This window comes from Copadichromis virginalis, linkage group LG3 (assembly GCF_057382275.1).
Source record: "Copadichromis virginalis isolate Kocher_CV1m ecotype Utaka linkage group LG3, C_Virginalis_male_GT1.1, whole genome shotgun sequence".
NCBI lineage: Eukaryota > Metazoa > Chordata > Actinopteri > Cichliformes > Cichlidae > Copadichromis > Copadichromis virginalis.
The window spans coordinates 14,663,383-14,686,606 of NC_140620.1; the positions used below are offsets into that span (position 1 = coordinate 14,663,383).

The 23,224-nt window shown below is 41.4% G+C and overlaps 2 protein-coding genes across 2 annotated transcripts in view; both read right to left on the reverse strand.

Annotated features, from left to right (window-relative positions):
* The window catches only part of LOC146712974 (butyrophilin-like protein 2), a 285,791-nt gene that overhangs the window by 130,081 nt on the left and 132,486 nt on the right, over positions 1-23,224 (reverse strand). The gene's annotated exons all lie outside the window — the stretch shown is intronic.
* LOC146712979 (uncharacterized) lies at positions 1,763-6,792 on the reverse strand. Its single transcript, XM_085446045.1, has 2 exons — positions 6,439-6,792; positions 1,763-5,984 (listed from the first exon to the last, which is right to left on the reverse strand). Exons 1-2 carry the CDS (start codon positions 6,454-6,456, stop codon positions 3,816-3,818), a joined length of 2,187 nt encoding a protein of 728 aa, XP_085302171.1. The 5' UTR covers positions 6,457-6,792; the 3' UTR covers positions 1,763-3,815.

Here is a 23,224-nt window from a genome sequence, read left to right on the forward strand (position 1 = left end):
TGGCGCGTGAGGGGTGGTTCCCTATTTTTTATTTATTTATTTTTGTTGTTGCTGGGAGTTGGAACCCTATTACTTATAGTGGGGCAAAAAAGTATTTAGTCAGCCACCGATTGTGCAAGTTCCCCCACCTAAAATGATGACAGAGGTCAGTAATTTGCACCAGAGGTACACTTCAACTGTGAGAGACAGAATGTGAAAAAAAAATCCATGAATCCACATGGTAGGATTTGTAAAGAATTTATTCGTAAATCAGGGTGGAAAATAAGTATTTGGTCAATAACAAAAATACAACTCAATACTTTGTAACATAACCTTTGTTGGCAATAACAGAGGTCAAACGTTTACTATAGGTCTTTACCAGGTTTGCACACACAGTAGCTGGTATTTTGGCCCATTCCTCCATGCAGATCTTCTCGAGAGCAGTGATGTTTTGGGGCTGTCGCCGAGCAACACGGACTTTCAACTCCCGCCACAGATTTTCTATGGGGTTGAGGTCTGGAGACTGGCTAGGCCACTCCAGGACTTTCAAATGCTTCTTACGGAGCCACTCCTTTGTTGCCCGGGCGGTGTGTTTTGGATCATTGTCATGTTGGAAGACCCAGCCTCGTTTCATCTTCAAAGTTCTCACTGATGGAAGGAGGTTTTGGCTCAAAATCTCACCATACATGGCCCCATTCATTCTGTCCTTAACACGGATCAGTCGTCCTGTCCCCTTGGCAGAAAAACAGCCCCATAGCATGATGTTTCCACCCCCATGCTTCACAGTAGGTATGGTGTTCTTGGGATGCAACTCAGTATTCTTCTTCCTCCAAACACGACGAGTTGAGTTTATACCAAAAAGTTCTACTTTGGTTTCATCTGACCACATGACATTCTCCCAATCCTCTGCTGTATCATCCATGTGCTCTCTGGCAAACTTCAGACGGGCCTGGACATGCACTGGCTTCAGCAGCGGAACACGTCTGGCACTGCGGGATTTGATTCCCTGCCGTTGTAGTGTGTTACTGATGGTGACCTTTGTTACTTTGGTCCCAGCTCTCTGCAGGTCATTCACCAGGTCCCCCCGTGTGGTTCTGGGATCTTTGCTCACCGTTCTCATGATCATTTTGACCCCACGGGATGAGATCTTGCGTGGAGCCCCAGATCGAGGGAGATTATCAGTGGTCTTGTATGTCTTCCATTTTCTGATGATTGCTCCCACAGTTGATTTTTTCACACCAAGCTGCTTGCCTATTGTAGATTCACTCTTCCCAGTCTGGTGCAGGTCTACAATACTTTTCCTGGTGTCCTTCGAAAGCTCTTTGGTCTTGGCCATGGCGGAGTTTGGAGTCTGACTGTTTGAGGCTGTGGACAGGTGTCTTTTATACAGATGATGAGTTCAAACAGGTGCCATTCATACAGGTAACGAGTGGGGGACAGAAAAGCTTCTTACAGAAGACGTTACAGGTCTGTGAGAGCCAGAGATTTTCCTTGTTTGAGGTGACCAAATACTTATTTTCCACCCTAATTTACGAATAAATTCTTTACAAATCCTACCATGTGGATTCATGGATTTTTTTTTCACATTCTGTCTCTCACAGTTGAAGTGTACCTCTGGTGCAAATTACTGACCTCTGTCATCATTTTAAGTGGGGGAACTTGCACAATCGGTGGCTGACTAAATACTTTTTTGCCCCACTGTAGGTTGCTTAATATTTACGCTAAGTACTCTTTAAAATACCAGAGTAGGGAGGATGGTGTAGGTTTAAGTTTATTAGATTGATCAGTATTGCTGAACTAAGAAATATTTTTTTTGTATACAGGTATAACAGAATAGCTTTAGTGTAGTTGTTGTTTTAAACTTGAGTATGAACTTGCAGACTTGCAAAATGCAGCAAGATATTTTAAAAAACAGTTTTGTTGATTAAAAAACACTATATCGGATTCATATCGGTATCGGCAGATATCCAAATTTATGATATCGGTATCGGACATAAAAAAGTGGTATCGTGCCATCTCTAGTTTTTAATGAGCTGCAGGAACCCTGTTCTGTGTGAGTGGAGAACAGCCAAGTCGCCTCCTCTGATAAACCTCCACATGTACCACTGAAAACAGTTAAATTAGTTTGAATCTGAAATCATGGCTCAAACTACTTGTTCTGAGACCATTTCTTCATTTTCACAACAAACTGTTTAATAAGACAAACTTTACACAGAGTTCATCAAATATAACTAATGCTTTAACATTATCAAGATTTCATAATACAAACGTCAAATCAACAGGAAAACAGCTGCAGAACATGTGGATCAAAATGAAGTCATTAAAAAACAACATGTGGACTTCAAGGATACAGTAAATACACTAAAGTGAAAGGAGGAGCCAAAATTTGAAGGAATTTGAATTAAGTAAAAGTAGTCACCTGTGATCTTTACAATGGTCCTGATGTGTGCTGCTGTTTTTAACTTTCAACATTTCTTTGCTGCCACTGTGAATATGAATGTGGTCTTTGCCTAATTGAATAAAGGTTACACTGACTCACTGCTTCATCTTCTGGTACAAACTGGCATTACATGGAAGTACAGCCCAAAACTAGTTCAGCTTGAGTTTCTTTTTTTCTGGACATAAAGTCACAGCAGGGGTTGTTTCAAAGCTGGTGGACAGATTTAGTTCATTTTGGAGGTTTTAAGAGCAACTGCTGTGAAAACATTTGTAGTTTTGGGAGAAAATGATTTAAGAGAAGATTTTACCTCAGCAAAAGATTAAATATGAAGGAAGGATTGAAATTTAACTTAGGTAACACATAAAATGAATACAACTACTAAACACTACTGTGTCCTAATAAACAAAGAATAAAATGTAACAGGGATAACATTTTAGAGAATTAAAATCCCTCAAAGGAAAAATAATAAACTTGATATGCATATCTATACATGCAGCTTCCTAAATGTAGCATTCAGGATTATTCACTGCAGCTCCAGAAATCAGAGCTACCTCATCAGATCCAAGTGTGACATCAGCTGACACTCTTTACAGGAGATTCCATCTGAACTCTGTGGAGCCTGATCTCAAGGTTTTTAAGTCTGAGCCTGAAACCAGAAGAGGATCTTTCTCTCTCTTCAGATTCATTGTGATCCAGTGATTTCAGTCCTGCATGATCAGGCTGATGTTTGCACAGAGCAGATAATGAAGTGAAGGTTTTTGCACATTGGTAACAGTGAAACAGTTTATTTACAGCGTGGGATCGTTTGTGTTCGGAGTATGAACTGAGATTCCTGAAGCTCTTGTCACACTGGTCACAGCTGAATTTCACTTCCATGTGTGTACGTTCATGTTTGTTACGATGACCTGATTGTGAGAAGCTTTTGTCACAGTGTCTGCACTTGTGTGGTGTCTCTCCTGTGTGGATTCCCTTATGCTTTTTCATTGAGCTCATGTTCAGTGGTGAAGGATGACCCACACTGGTCACAGATGTGCTTTTTGACCCCACTGTGGAAGAGTTCATGTATTTTTAATGTGCTTGGTGTGTGGAAGCCTCTCCCGCATTCTTTGCAGTAGTTCATTTTGTCTCCAGTGTGGCTATGTTGATGTGGTTTTATGTGGTTGTGGTTGATGATTGGAAGTCTTTCTAAAAAGATCACAGAAAAATGCTTTCCCACCACCACAGTGACGACAGGGTTGAGAAATGGATCCATGTGCTTCGCTCCACTTCTAAACAAAGACATTGTAAGTCGAGGAATTCCTCCATAAGTTTACTGATCATATTTGTTCCAAACAATCAGGTTAAAATTACAAGATAAAAAATTAAAGACATCCTCACAGTAACTGCACTTGTAGAGTTACTTTCTGGTGTGGATCTGTTGGTGTTTTTTCAGCTGATGTGGAGATTTAAAAGACTTTCCACACAAGTCACAGCTGTAAGGTTTAACTCCACTGTGGATGAGTTGGTGTGTTTTTAAGTTTATAGCGTGGGTAAAAGACTTTCCACACAAGTCACAGCTGTAAGGTTTAACTCCACTGTGGATGACGTGGTGTCGTTTTAAGCCCCCAGCCTGGGTAAAAGACTTTCCACACAACTCACAGCTGTAAGGTTTAACTCCACTGTGGATGAGTTGGTGTGTTTTTAAGTTTATAGCGTGGGTAAAAGACTTTCCACACAAGTCACAGCTGTAAGGTTTAACTCCACTGTGGATGACGTGGTGTCGTTTTAAGCCCCCAGCCTGGGTAAAACGCTTTCCACACAACTCACAGCTGTAAGGTTTAACTCCACTGTGGATGAGTTGGTGTGTTTTTAAGTTTACAGCGTGGGTAAAAGACTTTCCACACAAGTCACAGCTGTAAGGTTTAACTCCACTGTGGATGACTTGGTGTTTTTTTAGGTTATCAGCCAGGGTAAAAGACTTTCCACACAAGTCACAGCTGTACGCTTTAACTCCACTGTGGATGATTTGGTGTGTTTTTAGGTTTTGAGCCAGGGTAAAAGACTTTCCACACAAGTCACAGATGTATGCTTTAACTCCACTGTGGATGAGTTGGTGAGTTTTTAAGCCCCCAGCCTGGGTAAAAGACTTTCCACACAACTCACAGCTGTAAGGTTTAAATCCACTGTGGATGAGTTTGTGTGTTTTTAAGCTTCCAGCGTGGGTAAAAGACTTTCCACACAGGTCACAGTTGTACGCTTTAACTCCACTGTGGATGATTTGGTGTCTTTTTAGGTTTTGAGCCAGGGTAAAAGACTTTCCACACAGGTCACAGTTGTACGCTTTAACTCCACTGTGGATGACTTTGTGTGTTTTTAAGCTTCCAGCGTGGGTAAAAGACTTTCCACACAAGTCACAGCTGTACGCTTTAACTCCACTGTGGATGATTTGGTGTATTTTTAGGTTTTGAGCCAGGGTAAAAGACTTTCCACACAAGTCACAGATGTACGCTTTAACTCCACTGTGGATGAGTTGGTGAGTTTTTAAGCCCCCAGCCTTGGTAAAAGACTTTCCACACAACTCACAGCTGTAAGATTTAACTCCACTGTGGATGATTTGGTGGATTTTTAAGCTTCCAGCGTGGGTAAAAGACTTTCCACACAACTCACAGCTGTAAGGTTTAAATCCACTGTGGATGAGTTTGTGTGTTTTTAAGCTTCCAGCGTGGGTAAAAGACTCTCCACACAAGTCACAGCTGTAAGGTTTAACTCCACTGTGGATGAGTTGGTGTTTTTTTAGGCTTTGAGCCCAGGTAAAATCCTTCCCACACAAGTCACAGCTGTAAGGTTTAACTCCAGTGTGGATGAGTTGGTGTGTTTTTAAATATCCAGCCAGGGTAAAAGACTTTCCACACAAGTCACAGCTGTGAGGTTTAACTCCACTGTGGTTGAGTTGGTGTTTTTTTAGGCTTTGAGCCCAGGTAAAATCCTTCCCACACAACTCACAGCTGTAAGGTTTAACTCCAGTGTGGATGAGTTGGTGTCTTTTTAAGTCTCCAGCCTGGGTAAAAGACTTTCCACACAAGTCACAGCTGTAAGGTTTAACTCCACTGTGGATGAGTTGGTGTTTTTTTAGGCTTAGAGCCCAGGTAAAATCCTTCCCACACAAGTCACAGCTGTAAGGTTTAACTCCAGTGTGGATGAGTTGGTGTTTTTTTAAGTGTCCAGCCAAGGTAAAAGACTTTCCACACAAGTCACAGCTGTAAGGTTTAACTCCAGTGTGGATGAGTTGGTGTTTTTTTAAGTGTCCAGCCAAGGTAAAAGACTTTCCACACAAGTCACAGCTGTAAGGTTTAACTCCAGTGTGGATGAGTTGGTGTGTTTTTAAATATCCAGCCAGGGTAAAAGACTTTCCACACAAGTCACAGCTGTGAGGTTTAACTCCACTGTGGATGAGTTGGTGTCTTTTTAAGTGTCCAGCCCGGGTAAAATCCTTCCCACACTCATCACAGCTGTAGGTTTTCTTTCCTTTTCTTCTGTGAGGTTTGTCGGCCTCCTGAGAGCGCTGACTTCTTGCTCCATGTTGGTCCTGCAGTGACAGAGATACAAACAGAGGCAGTGAGTGAAATGCAGTCGTGGAACAAACTGAAACTCCCTCCATTGGTGGAATCAGACATGTCAAAAAACACATTGTAGGTGTGTTACCACCACCTTCTGGTGATAGTATCACATTACAATGATGTGCTACAATGAGAGTTGTAATGAAAATGACATTATTGAAGAAATATTGATCATCAAAGAAACTCTTTTACTTCAGAAAAAAATTTGAGTTCAACTGATGATATTGTTGTTTCAATGTGTGTAGAGAAAATATGATCTTTGTATTTTCTTGTAACTTCTGTGGTTTTTGGTTGTGAATGTAGATTCTGTATATATGGAGGAGCCCAGGATGGAAAAGATAAAGCTGCTGTTAACAGGTTTTTAAAAACCAACCAGCTGTGCACGCAGTTTCAATAACAGTGTAACTGTGATGTTTTTCTTACCTTTTGTGTTGAAGTCATTGTTTCCTCTGTAGTGGCTGAGCTGAGTCCAAATGGCTGAAATTGTTCCTCTGCTGCACCACCAGACTCTTCTCCTCCTGTTACTCAGCTGGGACACAAAAAGTATATATTTGTATTTTATCCCTGACAAAAAGAAGCAGAGCAAATAAACATGACTAAACTCCTCAGTGACAACAATACCTATGAAGCTTCAAGGTGAAACCCCAGAAGCAACTACAAAAAGAAAGTCATCAGTTGCCTACAAGAACTTGAAAGGGAAAAACCACTGACCCCCCCTGCACATCACCACCTTTACCCAGGGGATGCTACACCCTGTATATATGGACTTCCATAGATCCACAAGACGGAGTCCTGATCAGTCTTAATGGTAGCAGTATAAACTCAGCCACCTACAACATTTCAAGCACCTCATTACCATCCTAGGGGAGCTAGGATGGTAATGAGGACTTTAAAAAACATTTCGAAACTCACTATGTTAATGTGGAATTATTTTACAAATGGAGAATTTATTCTACAATTCATTATTTAAGCACAGAATTCTTTATTTTGATGTGCGTGGCTCTTGTTGTCCTCCATATGTCACAGGCTGGGTCTCTGACCCAGCGCTCTGAGTTTATGTTTGTATTTGTCTCATTTGGTTATGTGATTAGTTTTGTGTCTTTTCCTATCTGTCTTTAGTTTGGGCTGTTATTGTTTATTGTTCCTCTGATTTTCTATGTTTTGGGTTCTTGTATTATTCATCACGCATTAGGTTTGTTAAGTTTGTATTGTCATGTCTAGTTTTAGTGTTTCCTGTTTTATTCTGACAGTGTCATGTGTTCTTTGTTCATTGTATTTAGCTTTCCTCTCCTGGTCCTGTCATTAGGTTTATGTCAGTCAGCTGTTCCCCCATGTGTCCCCACTTCCCCTGATCACCTCATGTCTGTATTTAAGCCTTTTGTTTTCTTCATGCCATTGTCGGTTCGTCTGTTTACCTCACCTCAGTCATAGGTCTAGTTTTCGTCTGTTATTTCCACGTTAGTCATAGTCTTAGCCTGTTTATTTCCTCCTCAGTTATAGTTATAGTTTTTGGTCTTAGTACCTTATAGTGTTTTGTTTCTTAGTGTTTTGCCTGTTTGTTTTGGTCTCTTGGTTCATTCCCTGCCGTCATCGCAATAAAGGTTCACTTTTCTGTTAATCATTACAATTCCTCGTCATCATCTGCTTTTGGGTCCTGTTTCCACACACATCGGCGCACCCCGCCGTGACACCATATAGGGGTGTCAAAAATCATAGAGGAAGTGGCATGAGGAGGTACATGTTTAAGGTGTTAACAACACACGGTGTGGTTTGCTAGGTTAACTCACAAGCAGAATTTAGCTGTGCCTGACTACAATAGAGACTTTCCTCTTTAGGTGTTTCTGAAACAAGAAGGTGTAGTAAACAGATTTGTTTCAGAAAAAGGCGACAGTAATTAAAACGACATACATAAGCACTAGGGCTGCCACAAATGATTATTTTGATAGTCGACTAGTCACCGATTATTTTTGCGATTAGTCGACTAATCAGATCATGCATCCATTGGACGTAAAACATACAGCTTATTGCACCAGCATGCATCTGCTCTTATATAACTATCATTAGCTTACAGCTTTAAGTGTTTAAAGTATGTGCTAACTAAAAATAAAGACAAGATGATAGTTTATTACATTTTAATGAAATTTGCAGATTGTTTCGGTGAAGTTTAATAAACTCCTTGCTATCTAAAATATAACGGGACACCAGAGTATATTCTCGAGCATCTCATGCTTCTGATAATCAGTTGTCTGCTTGACGTTTATTCAGCTGTGTAAAAACTATAACTTTAATCTCAGCCAAACCGATTTACTCAGGAACAAATAAAATACTAAAAAAAAAGCCAAACAATAACATTTGTAAGTTATCTAAGTGACTTATATATGTTTAACCTGGGGCCCGTTCTTCGTACGTCGCTCACTACATCCAAGATCAAATGACACATCCAAGACCAAACCATCGCGCTAACCGTGAGCTCGCTAATCCGGTTCCCCGAACACACCTGCTGTTGACGATTAGTACAGCTGGACGCAGTAATGTGACATCACTGGGTGTCGTAAAAGGGGCTACGCATCGATAGTGGAAACATTGATCGGCAACCCTCTGATTGGTCGGGGAAAATGTCGACGGAGCGCGCTCGGCTCGGTATTTTTCAGCAGCAGAGCAAGAACTCCTGAGTGAGGGATTTCAGGAGTTTCAGAGTTTAATCAGAACGCAAGGGAACACTGCAAAGGCTGCAAAAGCAAGGAGAGAGGGCTGGCAGAAAGTTGCTGACAAATTAAACTCGTAAGTAATTTAATAATAACAATAATAATGGAGTGGATTGATATAGCGCTTTTCAAGGCACCCAAAGCGCTTTACAATGCCACTATTCAGTCACTCTCACATTCACACACTGGTGGAGGCAGCTACAGTTGTAGCCACAGCTGCCCTGGGGCAGACTGACAGAAGCCAGGCTGCCATATCGCGCCATCGGCCCCTCTGGCCAACATCAGTAGGCGGTAGGGTAGATTTATTATATTACACTATATTATCCAATATTATATTACATTATATTATAATATGTTATATTATATCCCCTTTCACATTAGAGCCACAACAGGACCCACTAGAACATGGGAACAAGTAAAAGTGAAATATAAGAATATTCTACAGAATGGTAATATTTATCACTTATATTGCTTTTCGTCTCTTGGAAAGAGACCCTGGAATAATCTGTTTGTTTATAACAGCAACCAAGAAAAGGGCAGAGCAAAAAAAAGACAGGTGGTGGTCCTGCACCCCCTCGTCAACAAGTTGGTTAAGTAAATAATATCCTCACGGGAAAATCGATATCTCTCTATGAGCACACTGTCGCGCTGAGCTAAAGGATCCTGTCTGTCCCGCAATATACGCTGAATTCTGAAAACTCTCCTTATCAATCTTGCACCTTCCGCAATGGGTGGCTCGCGTATACGGACAGGACTGCGACAGGCTTCCCAAATCCACCTTCGCTTTTATAGCCGTGGTCTCTCATCTTGATTACACAAAGTAATTTGCAATTGCTACTCTGAAATATGAATTACATCTGTAATAATCACATACATGTAATAGAATGTTAATAGTACATTTCCCTTTTTTAGGAAATGTCCTGTATGTATCTGTGTGAAATCAATAAATGGATCAGGTGCTGCATTGTCTTTAGTTACATTGATGTTATTTATTTATGGTGAAACTGTGGTGGAATATCGCTGTTGCTTTCGTATAAATGAAGCGGACATACCTGCGTGGCCGCGATCTAATCCTGTTTACATAAAGTAAACCTGCTCCCGAGCAGGTTTACGCTTACGGCTCTGTTGCTATGACAGCAAGTCCCGGATGAGCTTCGGGGAACCGAACGATCCAAGATCACGCGAAATCGTCAACAATCAAATCCAGCTAACCTACTTAGCGAGGTACGAAGAACGGGCCCCTGAGTAGTGAAAGACAGCGGTGGGTTTGACAACGATTTGCCGGGAGTCCGGTGCTCTCATGGGCTCTAGTGAGCCTTGAACCCCGGCTAGCTATCGAGCTAGTGGGCAACAGACGTCTCCGAAAACGTCGGAGCACTTTTGAAAATATGTGGTGTCTTGATAAACTGAGCAGATATTTGAGGTTTATACAGTTACATTCTGAAAATATGTTAAACGTTTATTTTGTGACACAGAAAGAATAATAAGAGTAATATTACAACTAGCTGCCACCATTGTTGAAAACTGACCTGGGCTGCGCTATGAATTCTGGGACAGAGCTACTTCTTCTTCGGGGTTTAACGGCAGCTAGCATCCTTGTGCATGCAGTGCTACCATCTTCTGTTTCAGTCCGTTATTACACTCTTAAATCCTACTACTTATTCCTGCGTCTTTTGTGATCTTACAAAGCTTCAAACGATGCGTCGACTATTAAATCAGTCGTCGACGCTTTTGATAGTCGACGTAATCGTGACTAGTCAACGTAATCGTGGCAGCCCTAATAAGCACAGAGTGTTTTAATCCTACTAACACATACACACACATGCAATGCAATGAATACCAGATGGTATTTTAAGCCTGTGTTTCTGATTTTATCATCTTGTTCAACTCACTTAGTAAGATGAGAAGTTTTTAGGAATAATTTTTGATTTACGTCTTAAATTGGACAAGCATCTAAAGAAGATTGCTAAGACGGTCAAGGCTAATCTGAATTGTTTTGAGTTAATTCAGCACTATATACCTGCTTCAGCAGCTCAGTTATTTATGCATTTGTCACGTTCCTGAGTCTTTTGAACCAGTGTTTTGAGTTCTATGTTTAAGTTCTTTAGGTCAGCGAAGTTCATTTGGTTATTAGATTTACCTTTTATTTTCTTCCCCTGTATTTAAGTTTCCTCACCCTTTGTGTTTCATGCCGAGTGTCTTATGTTATCAAGTTTGTATTGTCATGTCTGTGTCTCATGTTTCCTGTTTTATTTTGAAGGTCTGTGTCCTATGTCAAATCTGTCCGATGGCATCATTTAGGGCTGCACAATTAAATGTTAGAAAATCGCGATCTCAATTCATACTTATGTGCCATCTCATTTCCAAATGACAATGATGTAAGAAAAGAAAAAAAAAAGATGACGATTGTACCGCGTTTTGCTCCGGGACATAATCTGCATGAAAACAAGCGCTCACTCTTCATGACAAGGGCAGAGCCTTATACCACGTGATACAGAAGCCAGCTGGAAAGGGAAAAAACAACGAAGAGCACGTGAGAGAAACTGCCGGAGGGGAGAAACCACAATGAGTGCAGAGGAAAAGCTCTGATGGTGGTGAGAATGACAACCCCACTGTAACATTAATTCCAAGAAAAGGTTCTCGTTCCTCCATGTGGAAGGTTTTTGGTTTCAAAGAAGATGAGAGTCAAAAAGATATCATTTGCAAGCTGTGTTTTGCCATAGTAGCAGCACCGCAAGCTAACACTACGAATTTGTATAACCACCTTAAACGTCACCATAAAGTGCAATATGACGAAGCTGTAAAGGCCAAGAAAGTGACAGGAGAAAATCAGTCCCCGTCAACCACCCAAACATCAATAACGGGAACCTTATACAGCACTTCCCCATACCCGTCAAACTCCCCCAGGCACAAAGAAATTACGGAGTAAGTGCAATAAATATTTATATTGGAAAAGAAAATCGTGAGAGAATCGTGATCTCAATTCTAAGCAAAAAAATTGTGATTCTCATTTTATGCAAAATGGTGCAGCCCTGGCATCATTGTCACATTTTAGAGAAACATAATCTACTTAGTTTTAGGAGTTTTAATCATTTGTGTTTGTAGCAAGGGGAATTGCATTTACCTGTGTGTTCCGCCCGGAGTCTTGAGAGTGTAACACCCGAAGGTGAGAAGCAGAGACTCATGACTGTTTATTAAGAGTTTAATAAAAGTTTACCTCGGAGGAGGGAAAGTTCAACCGAGCAAGTTTAGAGAGAACAAGATGAAACATGGTGGCAGCTGAGGCAAGGGTAACAGTAAGTGAGCTGATGAGAAAAATTGATGAACACTATAATCCCAAAGTTAATGAGACTGTCGAGAGATACAGATTTTTTGCATGCAATCAGGCTCCAGGAGAAAATATTGATTGCACCTGCAACTTTGGACAATTAAAAGACTCACTGATCAGAGACAGGATCGTCTGTGGCACGAACAGCTCCAGTTGGAGGGAAAGGTTGCTCAGAGAAGAGAACCTCACATTAGACAGATGTCTAGATATTTGTAGAGCAATGGAGATTTCAAGAGAATACAACAAAACAATAGCGGGACAGGCTGTAGAGGAACTGCATGCAGTAAAACAAAAAGAGAGACTTATGAATAGTTCATTGTCTTTGTAAAAGAAAAGGGATGTAGCAAGCGGAATTGCATTTACCTGTGTGTTCCGCCCGGAGTCTTGAGAGTGTAACACCGGAAGGTGAGAAGCAGAGACTCATGACTGTTTATTAAGAGTTTAATAAAAGTTTACCTCAGAGGAGGGAAAGTTCAACCAAGCATCTTGTGAAGTTTATAGAGAGAACAAGATGAAACAGTGTTTTCTTAAATTGAACGGAAACTGTAAGATATCATATCGCAGATCTAAATTTGGTCAGACGGCATTTTCCATAGAGGCTTGCAATCTGTGGAGCCCACTTCCAACCAAAATCAAATTGATTACAGACATCAGATCCTTTCTATTGAAGGTTAAAGTTTGGTTAGAGGGAAATCAGAGATGTAGTCATTTTACTAATGATTTTATTTTTATTTATTGTCTATTAATTGTAGTTGTATTTACGATGTATTTTGGCTTTATGAAAATGTATGTTTTATGGTAAAATGTATTTATTTTGATTGTAAGCCCAACAAGGGACAATTGTTGAAAATTTGCAATAGCTATAAACTTATGTCCGTTACATCAGTTTCATGTTTTGTACTTGGACTATGTCAAACTGCACTGTCCCTTTTAAATAAATACATTCAAATTCAAATGTGTGAGGGATGCTTTACCATGACATACACCTGGTTGCATGGGAATAAACTTATTATCTAATAGGACATTAGGGTTGTGTGAAATGTGTGTGGCTGGTGGATGAATGTTTTGGGGATTTATTTGGCAGCTACATTTTTCTTTTACCAAGTGGAACCTGTCAAGACGTTTTGGTTTGATTTATCAGTTTAAGGAGATGAGTATGCTTTGGCAAGTCCTAAAACTAGACTTTCATATTTTTATATTTTGTAGTATTTTCTTTTTTTTCTTTTCATGTTTGAGGAGTACACTGAGAGTTTTGTTTGAGAGTCTGCTGTCCGTTAAGCAGGCCTGCATGATTGGAACTAAAAGTGCTATACAATAGTGTTGCTGGAAAAATGATCGTAAAGTGAGCTTCTCCACATCGCAATGGGGACTGACTGGACTGATAATGGGGACAAATGGTTCACTGACTTGACACTGATATGCAGATTGCACCTATTCCAAGCAGACAAGGAAAGGGTAGATGTATGTATGTTTTTCCAGGAGCAGGAAGATGACAGCAACATCCTAGGGTCGCATGAGCTTGTGGGCCATGCAGACTTAATCTTGTAGTTGTTAATTTCTGTGTGTATTTACCAGCGCTGTTATGCATGTTGCAGTGGCACATTTCCTTTCCTATAAATCATATCACATTAGTAATAGTAATATTATTTCCTCACTTTAGTGTTCACCAGTTGTATGCATGCATATAGAATGTTATCACCAGTGGGCCCATGTTATTGCACCCTCACAGTGGACCCATCGTAGACTGGAAGAGCTCCAGACATCCTGCTCTAAGGGAGGTGACGGGTGGTCATAACGTTTCTTAGTGTGGGAGAAGGTCATGGATGAGCTGGACTGAACCTTTAGGTATGCATGATGTGCTGTGGAATGTTCTTTGTTTGAGAGTGTCTGTGATGGTGTATATAAGATATAAGGGTGGTGGCCGAATTTCCGAGATGATCCTTGTGTTGGCTGGCATGTTTCCATTCAAATTGTAAAGTGTTTATTAAACCCACTTCAAATCCAGCTCACAAGGTGTGTTGCAGCTAATTTTGAAATTTTCTATAAGAATGTGGCGTTGTCAAGCAGGATTCCTCAGGTGAGTTTTGCTAAATCACCAGCACGCGATGCCTGGTCATCCTGAGGGAAAATTGCCTCAGTCCGGTGCATTTCAAGGTCCTGTAACCATCCGTCGGTAAACCGTACCTGGGCATGTTGCAGTGGCCTTAAGTTACTAAACTTCATGAGTGTATGCACTCATGAAGTTTATTAACTTCAGGTCACATTGTTCTCCTTCGTTTTGTACATACCTTTTTTGGGGGGCAAAGAAAAAGAAAGAATTTATTGGAACCGGAGAATGAACGTTTTGCGGTGCTACAAATGCTTGCATTTGATGCGGTACTTGGAATGTTTTGCCATGAGTTCCCGGCATGCAATGCGGGAAAGAAGAGCTGGGCGATAGAACGATAACGATATGTATCGCGATATAACTTTTACTCGATAGAGAAATTAAACTATCGCGATAGACCTCGCCGCTCTTGTCCTCTTAAAAAAAAAAAAAAAAAGAGGTCAGCCAATCCAAATTAAGTAGCGCTGAGCCGAACCAATCACAGCCGCAGCGTCACGTCGCATGACTTGTTACGTACAGCACAAGTGCCAAGCCGTACATTTGTATTTGTTTGGGAAGCAGCATGCAACATTAACGCCCAGGTAATGGAGGAAATGAGTGTGCCAACTAGAAAAATCAACCGAGCGTGACCGAAGGTTACCGAAGAGAAAACAGATGATGGTTCCAATGCCGGAGAGATTGCCAAACGGAAGAGCCATAGAAGTTCCGTAGTGTGAAGGTATTTCGGCTATTTCAAGTCTGACAAAAAACAGAGTAGCGTGCACTGTAAATTGTGCCGGAAGCAAGTCTGGAAATACAATAAACTGGTGCATGCGTCACACTGTGCGCCACGTTATTGTTTCAGTGAAATGAATTTCTACAATACTGTTACTGTTAATTCTACTCTCTGCAGTGTTTAAATGCTTACATATACACACAGTTACTGTCCCTCCACACATACGACTCGGTTCTGCTTCTATGCCCCAGCTTTGTTTACTTTTTCCCACCGAGGCTTCTAGATATCTGATTGGCCAACATTTCTGCACGGTTAGGAATCTAGCTCCACCTGCTGCTTTGGCATGTTCATAGCAGCGTTTTCCTTCATTTCTGCCTTTATGAGTGGACGGGATTATTTTTTAAAACGAAAATGGAAAAATCTCCGTTTTCAAAAATACCCGTGTACGTGTGGACGTAGCCTCAGTCTCTGACTGGAAGCGCTAATTCGTCATTCAGCTTTTGTCAGACTAAAGTAACTGTTAAAACTGTTTGAAAAGCTAAGCTATACAACAAGGAGAGATTGAGAATTTCCTTTTAGTTCTCAGTTTATTTGATATTGACAAAAGTTAGTCAGTTTTGTCTGTTCTTCTGTAAAACAAACTAAGACTTATTTTTAGAATTAATATTTTGTTTCTAAGTGGAATTGACAATTTAGTAGTCTGTTTCGTTTGTTCTATTTTGAAACTTAAACGCTTTAGCGGCTGCCTTTTGTGTAGTTTGCAATATTTGCCTTTATTTATCTGAAAAAGTCTCATGTTCCTTAAGTACATCTACCCTGTTGAACTTCATCCATCCATTCGCGTCCGTTTAATGGATGAACTTATGGGAAATAAATATATAAATAAAAACAAGCTGCTGATTATTTCAAATTTTACTTGTGAGCAACGGCACATTTAAATCTTACAAATATAGTTATTTGGCTTATATCGTGATAGATAGGACTCATCCAGGCTGGAGAAACTGATCAGGAGGGCTAGCTCTGTGGTCGGCATGAAGCTGGACACTCTGGTGACAGTGGCAGAGAAAAGGACATTAAAGAAACTGATGGACATTATGGACAATGCCAGGCATCCTCTGCACACGGCCATTAACAACCAGAAGAGTCTGTTCAGTGACAGGTTGCTTCTCCCAAAGACAAGAACTAACAGACTTAAAAACTCCTTTGTCCCACACGCCATCAGACTGTTTAACTCCTCTCTGGAGGGGAGAGGGAGGGGAAACAGGAGGACAAAGGAGGGAACAACTAAGCTGTAGTGCCTCTTCACCTCACTGTGCAATACCTTTTGTGCAATACTTTTGTAAATAGTCAACGGTGCAATAGACTCAATACTTGAAATGTGCAATTCACTTGTATTTTTATTTTTATTCCTATTTATTCTATTTATCCCCTTCGTATATTTTATTTATATTGTCTCTGTATTTATATATATGTGTGTGTGTATAACTCTGTAACTTCTGTCGGTGCTGTGCTTTTTTGGAAATCGAATTTCCCAGAGGAACCCACCCGAGGGATTAATAAAGTTCTATCTTATCTTATCTTAGATATCGTTTTCGCCTGAAATGAAAAAAACATGTCATGATATGAAAAAATCTTATATCGCCCAGCTCTACGCGAACGTCACGTGGTCTGTTAATCTCTATTATTCACCCTGGGGTTGCCCTCCCCCATGCTTGTACCTGTGGCTTCCTGTCCTAGGGGTGGGGGTAGACTGTTCTCCTGCCCTGCAGCCCATCCTTTTGTTCATATACCAAGACTAATTTTCTATATATATTCTTACCCCCTAGCAACCACCATTTCATAATGTAGCAAGCAATCACAAATTCTACAGTCTGTCTAACTCCAGTGTATACCAAGCAATCTATTATCCTCAACAGAGCTAAACTCAACATAAACGGAACCCACATTAAAGTTAGCTCGGTGCTTACCTTTAGATGAGCCCACAAACCGAGAGAAACAGGAAACAGATCAGTGAGCAGAGACCCACGTGGTTCACGCTGATCTCAGCTACGATCCAGGAGACAAGGGTGTGCAGATCGATGCAGATATCGATCCAAACTTTGGTAGTGGTATATGTTACTGTAAGTTCACTACTTTACTCCCGTTTCATGAAAAAGCAGCTCTCTCTGCTCGACTCCTCTCCTGCACAGACACTTTGCTCCGCCCCCTTTCCCCGGCTCTGCTGTGATTTGTTGCTGTGCTGTCACGTGACTCAGCTGCACAACGTAACCACGTGAGAGAGTTATTCAAAAGTAGCGCCTTTCCAGTCCTTTCCATTCCAGTGATGGTAAATTAGATTCTTTTTACTGAATCGAGATTGAATGAGTCACTCACCAAAGCGAATCGAATTTGAGTAATTTGATTCACTGAGTCAGTTGACCAGACATTGCAAAAATGTATATTTTCACTCAAATTTAATTTGTTTCTCTTTTCATGTAAATCCTACTGCTAAGATGAGTGATTCTAAAAGAAATAAACTATTTTATAGAGCAAAAATGAGCAAAAACATTTTTAAAATAAAGCAAGTTCCTACCAAAATATAAACATTTATTTTGTTTATTTTTATTTTTATTTTTTTTTCTTGAATGTGTCAAATACATATTTTCTCATCTAAATGTCCACTGAGCTGTGAGCCAGGGGGCGGTAATGCGCCTTAACATTGGTTGCCAACCAAGAAGAAGAAAAAGCTGTGAGCCAGGAAGGAGGGGGTGAGTGGCTGTGTCCCAATTCAGGGGCTGTGTCCCAATTCAGGGGCTGCACACTTGAAGTACGCATTTTAAGTGCGGTTACCTCACCGCCATGCGACGACGGCTGTCCCAATTCGAAGTGTACTTCAAATGCATACTACAAATGCACAATCGATTTCCCCAAATATCATGCGTGGTCCGTTGTACGCTTCGTGGTCCCATATATCCCACAATTCATAGCGCGGCGGTGGGTGTGGAGAATTTTGCCGCAAAATACGGCAGAAGGGAGCGGCCGAAGAGGTTTTTGTTTTTTTTCGAAACTTTATGGAAATCATAAAGCGAACAGTCAGACATTCCAGTTCAGTTTGTACCAGAGGTGGGACCAAGTCATTGTTTTGCAAGTCTCAAGTAAGTCTCAAGTCTTTATCCTCAAGTCTCAAGTCAAGTCTCAAGTAATGTCAGGCAAGTCAGAGTCGAGTCTCAAGTCACTGGTGTAAAAGTCCGAGTCAAGTCACAAGTCTGAAACTTTGAATTTCAAGTCCTTTCGAGTCTTTAAAAAAAAAAAAAGAAAAAATAATGTTGCAGTTATGCTAAATGTAAATATTAGACCATGTAATTTTAAAATCTGTGTTTTTCTCAACACATGACAAAATAGTGAACTTAGAAAATATACACAAATTGTGAAATTGCACCTCTTTAAAATGCAGCTCAATTAAACCTAGCTCCAAGAATAATTGTCACCGACAGTTCTGAGATAAGCTGCATGTTATTCTTGGATGCGGTTGTAGGACCAGCTTTAAAATCGCATGACAAAAATATCATACACATTAAAAAAAACTGCATCACCAACGTAGCCTGGACAACATTTGCTAGTTAGATGAAGTCAGCTATCTCATCTTAGCATATTTATATGCATATTTATAATCATACGGTTCTTGGAGTGAGTGCATACACTCATGAAGTTTAGTAACTTCCGGTCACTGCAACAAGCCCAGGTACAGTTTACCGCCGGATGGGTGCAGGACCTTGAAATGCACCGTGTAGAACGAAAGACCATCGTACGTATCATAAGTTTACCAGTCTCACAAATCGTCGTCATAAATACATAATCGTACTGGGCAATTAGTGATACAAAAAACCTGTTTTATCCTGTGAATAAAAGTATATGTTTTTGTCAATGTACCATAATAACAGAAGCGAAACGCAATATTGTGTCAGGACAATTCACTATTTATGCACAATAAACAAAGGAGCATAGCGCGACAATTTCTGTTCAGCGCCAGACTTGCTTGTAACCTATATCACTAATTATGTTATGAAAATGACGTATTAAGTACTAAAAAACACTGACCTTCGTGTAAATGCTTGGAGCAGACTAACCTGTGAGCTGGAGAGTTCTGGGACGTTATATTTGGTCTTTGAATGGCTGCAATCCAGACCATCCGTCGCGTCTTTGTTACTTCGGAAACATGGCTCGAACAATTTCTCTTCAACGACGCAATCCGATAACAACCGATCTCTTTACCCGTCGGCTTCCCGTGGCTGTCATGCGACCGGCTATTGCAGTTAATAATACAACAGCTTCTTGACATTTTTGTGTTTCTTTTTATCGCTGTGTGACTGATTTTAATTGAAAGCCTGCGTGCGCTAGTACCGCTTGCCACGAGTTCCCAGAATCCTTTGCGGTTCTACCAGTGAATGACGTCACATTTTCAATCTCTATATAATATGCATGTTAAATTTTATATTTGGGGTAAAATATCAAGTCTTTTCAAGTAAACCGGTTCAAGTCCAATTCAAGTCCCAAGTCATTGGTGTAAAAGTCCAAGTCAAGTCACAAGTCTTACAACATTTTTTCAAGTCAAGTCTAAAGTCATAAAATTAATGACTCGAGTCTGACTCGAGTCCAAGTCATGTGACTCGAGTCCACACCTCTGGTTTGTACAGTAGACATACAAGGCAAATAAGAGTAACAATATACAGTACAATGAAATAAGAAGGATAAATAAATAAAGGATAAAAAAAGAAAAAAGAAAAAAAAAGGGGGGGGATGTGACAGACTTCATAACAACTTTGTACTTGAAAGTTGTGACAGCTCATTCGTTAAACATTTCTGAATGAATTTCAATCAATGATAAACCTTTTTTTATTGGAAGTTAATTTAAGAGAGTTTAAGTAATATTCAATATATATATATATATTCTCGTACTTATAGTACGCGTCGTACGTAGTACACGTAGTGCGCGTAGAGCGTGTAGTGCGCGTAGTGCGCGTAGTGCGCGTACTTCAAGCGTGCAGACCCTGAATTGGGACACAGCCTCTGACCATGTTTCGTCCTCCACTCCTCTCTTGTGTGGTGTCCCAAAGAGCTCAGTTCTAGGCCCCCTCCTCTTTTCTTTGTATCTGCTCTCTCTTGGATCTATACTGAGAAAAACACAGCATTGCATTTCACTCTACAGAAAAAAGGCAATTATTTCATAGCCATTACTTTAGTGTCTTGATGACATTAAGGCTTTGATGTCTCTTAACCTTTTGAAATTCAGTGACAAAAAGACTGAGGTGATGGTTTTTGGCAGCCCCACTGAGACACCAAATGTATATTTAGATACCTTGGCCCAGTATGTTAAGCCAACTGTCACAAACCTGCTGGTCAAAGTGGCCTGTGATCTGAAACTTGACAATTAGATCAAAGCAGTGGTAAAATCAAGCTTCTTTCAGCTCAGGCAGCGAGCTAAAATAAAGCCAATTCTTTCACAAAGGCACGTTGACACAGTAATCAACGCCTTTGTTAGCACTCGGTTGGATTACTGTAATGCACTTTATATAGGGGTCAGTGCTTCAAACATCTACAGAGCGTCCAATATCCTGCAGCTTGAAAGTTTGAGCACATTTCCCCTATTTTAGCTTCACTTCACCTGCTGCCCATTTCTTTTTAGGATTCCTTTTAAATTATTTTATTTGCTTTTAAAGCCCTCCATGGCCTAGTCCAATCTTATTTCTCTGAGCTGCTACAGCCGTATATACCCGCCTTTCTCAGGTCAGCTGATCAGCTGTTCCTGAATGTACCCGGGACTGAGCGTAAACGCTTTTTCTGTAGCAGCTCCAAAACTGTGGAACAACATGCCTTTTGAGATAAGACAGACCTCTTCTGTGTTTTTTTTATTCTATGCTGTTTTAATTTTGATGTATTATGTGTTTTATTTTTTTACTGTTTTGTTTTATTCTATCGTTCTTAACCTATTTGCCAACACCCTTAACGACTTTTACTGCCGTTTTGACGAGCCATCAGGCAGCTTTCACGCCTCCAACGGCCCCAACAATAGAGACACTTTGGACACATTCCCCCACCTCTCCCCCATCACCACCATCAAACACTTCACCTACAACACCCCCCTCCTCACCCCACACAAAGGAGGATTTCACACCACCTCCTCCCACCACAACTCTTCATATTCATGAAGCAGATGTGAGGAAGCAGTTTAAGAGTCTGAATGCTCGAAAAGCTCCCGGCCCAGACGGTGTGTCTCCTGCCACCCTCAGACACTGTGTAAACGAGCTGGCCCCAGTGTTTTCTGGCATTTTCAACTCCTCACTGCAGGCATGTCATGTGCCTGCCTGCTTCAGTCCTCTACCATAATCCCTGTGCCCAAGAAACCTAGGATCACTGGACTAAATGACTACAGACCCGTGGCTCTGACATCTGTGGTCATGAAGTCATTAGAGCGCCCGGTTCTCTCCTATCTCAAGACCCTCACGGCCCCCCTCCTGGACCCCCTGCAGTTTGCATACAGAGCCAACAGGTCTGTAGATGACGCCATCAACATGGCCCTACACTTCATCCTGGAGCATCTGGACTCCCCAGGAACCTACGCCAGGATCCTGTTTGTGGACTTCAGTTCTGCCTTCAACACCATCCTTCCAGACCATCTCCAAGGCAAGCTTTCCCAGATGAATGTGCCTGATCCCATCTGCCGGTGGATCACTGACTTCCTGACGGACAGGAAGCAGCATGTGAGGCTGGGAAAGAATGTCTCGGACTCCCGGACCATCAGCACCAGCTCCCCTCAGGGCTGTGTTCTTTCTCCTCTGCTCTTCTCCCTATACACCAACTGCTGCACCTCCACCCACCAGTCTGTCAAGCTAATCAAGTTTGCAGATGACACCACCGCTATTGGACTCATCTCGGACGGGGATGAGTCTGCCTACAGGATGGAGGTTGAACGTCTGGTGTCCTGGTGCAGCCACAACAACCTGGTGCTGAATGCCCAGAAGACAGTGGAGCACACAGCCCCACTCCCCCCCATCATCCTGACTGACACCCTCATCACCTCTGTGGACTCATTCCGCTTCCTAGGTACCACCATCACCCAGGACCTGAAGTGGGAGCCCACCATCACCTCCGTCATTAAGAAAGCCCAGCAGAGGATGTACTTCCTGAGGCAGCTGAAGAAATTCAACCTGCCAACACGGACGATGATGCAATTCTACACTGCAATCATCGAGTCCATCCTCACCTCCTCCATCACCGTGTGGTACGCTGGAGCCACTATCAGGGACAAACAGAGACTGCAGCGTGTTGTGCGCTCTGCTGAGAAGGTAATTGGCTGCAGACTCCCATCTCTGCAGGACCTGTACACCTCCAGGACATTGCGGCGTGCAGCTCGGATCACAGCTGACCCTTCTCACCCTGGACACAGTCTGTTTGACCTGCTCCCCTCAGGCAGGAGGCTCCGGTCCATTCGCACCAGAACCTCTCGCCATAAGAACAGTTTCTTCCCCTCTGCTGTTGGACACATGAACAATAACCACATGACTGTCCCCGCCACTAACACATGACCCTACGCTGTGTTCACTGCATCATTCCATGTTTGGCACTGATCACCACCTGCACTCGTGTATATATCTATCTACTTAGCACTTTTAATTCTTATTCTTGTTTTTTTTCTCATGTCTATTTAAGCGTTATTTATGACAGTATGTTTGCACTAAGCACCGCAGCAATTTCCTAATGTTGTAAACCTGCTCAACATTTGGCAATAAAACCCTTTCTGATTCTGATTTACTGTATAGCACTTTGGTCCTGTGCTGGGTATTTTAAAGTGCTTTATAAATAAAGATGGTTTGGATTGGATAAAATTAAATACATCTTGTTCTCTTAGACTTTATTATTGTGATCCAGTGGAACTCTTTTCCTGCTCCCTGTTATGGATCTCTGTGACTACAATAAAATTCCCTCCATCCATCACTGAACTGCACTGAAGTAAAACGTCATCCTAAGCACTGCAGTACACCAAAGGACACCACTAATAAACACTGATTACACTCTGTTCTTCTTGCAGCAACAATTTTTTCTGCAGGTAAAAATTTCCCGTGTCACCCGCAGCTGCAACTGAGCAGTAAGAATGTATTTGTCTCTATTCAAATGATGATTCAGTGAATTTGAATTATCCTGCAGCAGGAGAATGACCCCAAGCATACAGTCAGTCATTAAGAACTATCTTCAGTGTAGAGAAGAACAAGAAGTACTGGAAGTGATAGTACAGCCCACCACAGAACCCTGAACATCATCGAGTGTGTCTGGGTTTACATGAAGAGAGAGAAGGATGTGAGGAAGCTGGTAGGAACAAC